The sequence below is a fragment of the Pelophylax lessonae genome, assembly GCF_965119305.1.
Source record: "Pelophylax lessonae genome assembly, chromosome: 11".
Classification (NCBI taxonomy): Eukaryota; Metazoa; Chordata; class Amphibia; order Anura; family Ranidae; genus Pelophylax; species Pelophylax lessonae.
Window position 1 is genome coordinate 226,261,196 of NC_138778.1, and position 6,465 is coordinate 226,267,660.

At 48.2% G+C, this 6,465-nt stretch overlaps 1 protein-coding gene across 1 annotated transcript in view; it reads left to right on the forward strand.

Annotated features, from left to right (window-relative positions):
• Positions 1–264: 264 nt before the first annotated feature.
• The window catches only part of RNF114 (ring finger protein 114), a 24,569-nt gene continuing 18,368 nt past the window's right edge, over positions 265–6,465 (forward strand). The window contains exon 1 of the mRNA XM_082271975.1: positions 265–428. Coding sequence (XP_082128101.1) covers positions 301–428 — 128 coding nt within the window. The 5' untranslated portion in view covers positions 265–300. The remainder of the gene's footprint in view (positions 429–6,465) is intronic.

Genomic DNA, 6,465 nt, shown 5'->3' on the forward strand with positions numbered 1-6,465 from the left:
AAGGATCGGATAGGAATACAATGTAATGTATGAGGAGGAAGGATCGGATAGGAATACAATGTAATGTATGAGGAGGAAGGATCGGATAGGAATACAATGTAATGTATGAGGAGGAAGGATCGGATAGGAATACAATGTAATGTATGAGGAGGAAGGATCGGATAGGAATACAATGTAATGTATGGGGAGGAAGCTGAGCGAAGGAGCTCGTGGTCATGTGACTCCCCCGTTGCTCCCCACGTGGTGCGGTGGGCGGGGCTGGGACTGGCTGTGTGACGTCAGCGGGTGTTTGCGGAAGTGATGGCGGGGGAGCAGTACTGGCAGAAGGGCTCCGGGGCCGCCCGGGATTTGGACCCCATGGACCGATTCATGTGTCCCATCTGTCTGGAGCTCTTCGAGGATCCTGTGAGGGTGGCGTGCGGTCACATGTGAGTGCTGAGGTCATATGACCGGGGGGGACTACAACTCCCAGCATTGTCTGCTCTTATCCCCTCCATACACAGAGGAGGGACTACAACTCCCAGCATTGTCTGCTCTGATCCCCTCCATACACAGAGGGACTACAACTCCCAGCATTGTCTGCTCTGATCCCCCCTCCTCCATATACAGAGGGACTACAACTCCCAGCATTGTCTGCTCTTATCCCCTCCATACACAGAGGGACTACAACTCCCAGCATTGTCTGCTCTGATCCCCCCTCCTCCATATACAGAGGGACTACAACTCCCAGCATTGTCTGCTCTGATCCCCCTCCATACACAGAGGAGGGACTACAACTCCCAGCATTGTCTGCTCTGATCCCCCTCCATACACAGAGGGACTACAACTCCCAGCATTGTCTGCTCTTATCCCCTCCATACACAGAGGAGGGACTACAACTCCCAGCATTGTCTGCTCTGATCCCCCCTCCTCCATATACAGAGGGACTACAACTCCCAGCATTGTCTGCTCTGATCCCCCTCCATACACAGAGGAGGGACTACAACTCCCAGCATTGTCTGCTCTGATCCCCCTCCATACACAGAGGGACTACAACTCCCAGCATTGTCTGCTCTTATCCCCTCCATACACAGAGGAGGGACTACAACTCCCAGCATTGTCTGCTCTGATCCCCTCCATACACAGAGGGACTACAACTCCCAGCATTGTCTGCTCTGATCCCCCTCCATACACAGAGGGACTACAACTCCCAGCATTGTCTGCTCTGATCCCCCTCCATACACAGAGGAGGGACTACAACTCCCAGCATTGTCTGCTCTGATCCCCCTCCATACACAGAGCAGGGACTACAACTCCCAGCATTGTCTACTCTGATCCCCCCTCCTCCATATACAGAGGGACTACAACTCCCAGCATTGTCTGCTCTGATCCCCCTCCATACACAGAGGGACTACAACTCCCAGCATTGTCTGCTCTTATCCCCTCCATACACAGAGGAGGGACTACAACTCCCAGCATTGTCTGCTCTGATCCCCCCTCCATACACAGAGGAGGGACTACAACTCCCAGCATTGTCTGCTCTGATCCCCCTCCATACACAGAGGGACTACAACTCCCAGCATTGTCTGCTCTGATCCCCCTCCATACTCAGAGCAGGGACTACAACTCCCAGCATTGTCTGCTCTGACCCCCCCCCTCCATACACAGAGAAGGGACTACAACTCCCAGCATTGTCTGCTCTGACCCCCCCTCCATACACAGAGGAGGGACTACAACTCCCAGCATTGTCTGCTCTGACCCCCCCTCCATACACAGAGGAGGGACTACAACTCCCAGCATTGTCTGCTCTGACACACACAGAGGAGGGATTATAGGGATCGGTGGAATGGATCTGTATGGGGGATCTCCTATCCCTTCTGTCAGTGTCCCTCTCATCTCACATGACTGGGGGGACTACAAGTCCCAGCATAACCTCTGACCTTCCCCTCCCCCACACACAGCGGATGTATGGGAGGAGCGATGGGGATTGGTGATTATTTATAGGAATTCATCTGTGGAGGAGAAATAGAAACTGAAAGCTGCTGAGAGAAGTGACTTTCACTTTACACCTCATACCTCTATAGGGGCCCCTCGTACCTCTATAGGGGCCCCTCATACCTCTACAGGGGCCCCACATACCTCTATAGGGGCCCCTTCTACTTCTATAGGGGCCCCACATACCTCTATAGGGGCCCCTTCTACCTCTATAGGGGCCCCTTCTACCTCTATAGGGGCCCCTTCTACCTCTATAGTGGCCCCTCGTACCTCTATGGGGGTCCCCTCGTACCTCTGTGGGGGCCCCTCGTACCTCTATAGGGACCATACCTCCTATATGGGTTTCTATATAGGGACCCCTTATACCTCTTTAGGGATCCCTTATTCCTCCTTGGAAAGTATTGTGTGATTTTCCATGAGCAGGGGAACTACAACTCCCAGTATACCCTTCTCTGAGCCCTGCAGACACAGCGGATGTTATATAGGGGGCGCTATGGGGACTTCTTTTATTTTATGACTGCGTAAGAGAAATTTTTTTTTTCTGTAAAGTCAGGAAAGAGAAACTGAAAGCTGCTGAGAGATTTGAGCGACTTTCACTTTTCGGTGCCACATTTGGCTCCTGTCGGGGGAGGGAGCAGATGGGTGGAAGTTGCACTTTAGGGTGGAACTCCGCTTTAAACCTGAGAGTCGGTTGTGCGTGAAAATCCCACCAACAACAACCACCGGGCCTCATACAAAGTCACTGAAATCTCCTTTTTGATGCTGAGTTTGAACTTCAGCAAGTCGTCTTCACCCCGTCTAGATGCCTAAATGCATTGAGTTGCTGCCATGTGATTGGCTGATTAGTAATTACCTAATAATGTGGCCGGTGAGTGAGTCCCTCAAAGAGCTTACAATCTAAGATCCCTCTAGACTGGAGCCAATTAGCCTGCTTGTCTTTGGAGTGTGGGAGGAAACCGGAGGAAACCGGCACAGGGAGAACCTGCAAACTCCAGGCAGGGAGTGCTGTGGTTGGGATTCGAACCGGTGACCCCCAGCATTAACCACTTAGCCCCTGTGCTGCCCTATACAGTGCTTTGCGAAAGTATTCAGCCCCCTTGAACTTTGCGACCTTTTGCCACATTTCAGGCTTCAAACATAAAGATATAAAACTGTAATTTTTTGTGAAGAATCCACAACAAGTGGGACACAATCATGAAGTGGAATGAAATTTATTGGATATTTCAAACTTTGTTAACAAATAAAAAACTGAAATATTGGGCGTGCAAAATTATTCAGCCCCCTTACTTTCAGTGCAGCAAACTCTCTCCAGAAGTTCAGTGAGGATCTCTGAATGATCCAATGTTGACCTAAATGACTAATGATGATAAATAGAATCCACCTGTGTGTAATCAAGTCTCCGTATAAATGCACCTGCACTGTGATAGTCTCAGAGGTCCGTTTAAAGCGCTGAGAGCATCATGAAGAACAAGGAACACACCAGGCAGGTCCAAGATACTGTTGTGGAGAAGTTTAAAGCCGGATTTGGATACAAAAAGATTTCCCAAGCTTTAAACATCCCAAGGAGCACTGTGCAAGCGATAATATTGAAATGGAAGGAGTATCAGACCACTGCAAATCTACGAAGACCTGGCCGTCCCTCTAAACTTTCAGCTCATACAAGGAGAAGACTGATCAGAGATGCAGCCAAGAGGCCCATGATCACTCTGGATGAACTGCAGAGATGTGTTTACAACAGCCGACCGCCCTTCTCTCTCAGCGGGGAACGATCGCGGGTGTCAGGCAGCAATCGGAGCCGCCTGACACACGCATCGGCTTCCCCGCTGACAAGCGTGGGCGCAAGCGCGTCACCAGCGGTGCACCCTCTAGCTGCAGGCGTGCAACCGATGTAGGTCTACATTTTTTGTCGCAGGAGGGCCGCATTAAAAAAAGGGGGGGGGGGGCGGTTGGAAACCAGTTAAAGAGGAAGTAAACCCTCCTCTGCAACTTGTACCTATAGGTAAGACTTATCATAGGCGCACCTATAGGTACTGTAGATATCTCCTAAATTTGTACCGTTTGGGACAGGGATTCCCAAACTACGGCCCTCCAGCTGTTGCGGAACTACGCGTCCCATGAGGCTTTGCAAAACTCTGACATTCACAGATATGACTAGACATGATGGGAATTGTAGTTCCTGAACAGCTGGAGGGCCAAAGTTTGGGAATCCCTGGTTTAGGAGATATTTACTTTGCATGCAGCCAGTGACGTCACTGGCGCATGCGCTCTGAAGGAACGCCCGCTGGTGCCGTTCCTTTAGAGCCCTGTGCCGTGACCATTGGCTCCCACGTGCATGCGCGGGAGTGACTTAATGCGGCTCCAGCCAATCAGATGGCCGCATGCTGCAAATCCAGAAGAAGGGCGACGCAACATGTCACCCATGAGAGAGGTGAGCGGTCGGCACTTCGGGGCTTCGTTCTTAGGTAAGTATTTCATAATGAGCTAGTATGCGATGCATACTAGCTCATTATGTGTTTCTCTTTCAGGTGTTCTTTTAAAAAAAAAAAAAAAAAAAAAATTTGGAGGTTTACAACCTCTTTAGGGGGGGGGGTCTAACTTTTACTCAACTGCATACTTTTACAGCCCCCTGGCTGCCCATGCAAACAAGCCTTAAAGTGGTTATAAGCTCTCATATATATATACACACCCAGTGATGGGGATACACAGGGAGGAAGCCCATCCTCTGACATACAGGTGTATCATATAATTAGAATATTATCAAAAAGTTACTTTATTTCAGTAATTTGATTCAAAAAATTAAACTCCTATATTATATATAGATTTGTTACACAGAGTGAGAGATTTCAAGCATTTCTTTCTTCTAATTTTCATGATTATGGATTACAGCGAGTGACACCCCAACATTCAGTATCTCAGAACATTAGAATATTACAGAAGACCAATAAAAAAAGGATATATATTAGAGAAATGTTGTCTTAGTGAGAAGTCTGTCCATGTACAGTATAGGAGGAGAAGTCTGTCCATGTACAGTATAGGAGGGGAAGTCTGTCCATGTACAGTATAGGGGGAGAAGTCTGTCCATGTACAGTATAGGATGGGAAGTCTGTCCATGTACAGTATAGGATGGGAAGTCTGTCCATGTACAGTATAGGAGGAGAAGTCTGTCCATGTACAGTATAGGATGAGAAGTCTGTCCATGTACAGTATAGGATGAGAAGTCTGTCCATGTACAGTATAGGATGAGAAGTCTGTCCATGTACAGTATAGGATGAGAAGTCTGTCCATGTACAGTATAGGATGGGAAGTCTGTCCATGTACAGTATAGGATGGGAAGTCTGTCCATGTACAGTATAGGATGGGAAGTCTGTCCATGTACAGTATAGGAGAAGTCTGTCCATGTACAGTATAGGAGGGGAAGTCTGTCCATGTACAGTATAGGATGAGAAGTCTGTCCATGTACAGTATAGGATGAGAAGTCTGTCCATGTACAGTATAGGATGAGAAGTCTGTCCATGTACAGTATAGGATGGGAAGTCTGTCCATGTACAGTATAGGAGGGGAAGTCTGTCCATGTACAGTATAGGAGGAGAAGTCTGTCCATGTACAGTATAGGAGAAGTCTGTCCATGTACAGTATAGGATGGGAAGTCTGTCCATGTACAGTATAGGATGGGAAGTCTGTCCATGTACAGTATAGGAGAAGTCTGTCCATGTACAGTATAGGAGGAGAAGTCTGTCCATGTACAGTATAGGATGGGAAGTCTGTCCATGTACAGTATAGGATGGGAAGTCTGTCCATGTACAGTATAGGATGGGAAGTCTGTCCATGTACAGTATAGGAGGAGAAGTCTGTCCATGTACAGTATAGGATGGGAAGTCTGTCCATGTACAGTATAGGATGGGAAGTCTGTCCATGTACAGTATAGGAGGAGAAGTCTGTCCATGTACAGTATAGGAGAAGTCTGTCCATGTACAGTATAGGGGGAGAAGTCTGTCCATGTACAGTATAGGATGGGAAGTCTGTCCATGTACAGTATAGGATGAGAAGTCTGTCCATGTACAGTATAGGATGGGAAGTCTGTCCATGTACAGTATAGGATGAGAAGTCTGTCCATGTACAGTATAGGGGGAGAAGTCTGTCCATGTACAGTATAGGGGGAGAAGTCTGTCCATGTACAGTATAGGAGGAGAAGTCTGTCCATGTACAGTATAGGGGGAGAAGTCTGTCCATGTACAGTATAGGAGGAGAAGTCTGTCCATGTACAGTATAGGAGGAGAAGTCTGTCCATGTACAGTATAGGGGGAGAAGTCTGTCCATGTACAGTATAGGAGGGGAAGTCTGTCCATGTACAGTATAGGATGGGAAGTCTGTCCATGTACAGTATAGGATGGGAAGTCTGTCCATGTACAGTATAGGAGGAGAAGTCTGTCCATGTACAGTATAGGATGGGAAGTCTGTCCATGTACAGTATAGGATGGGAAGTCTGTCCAT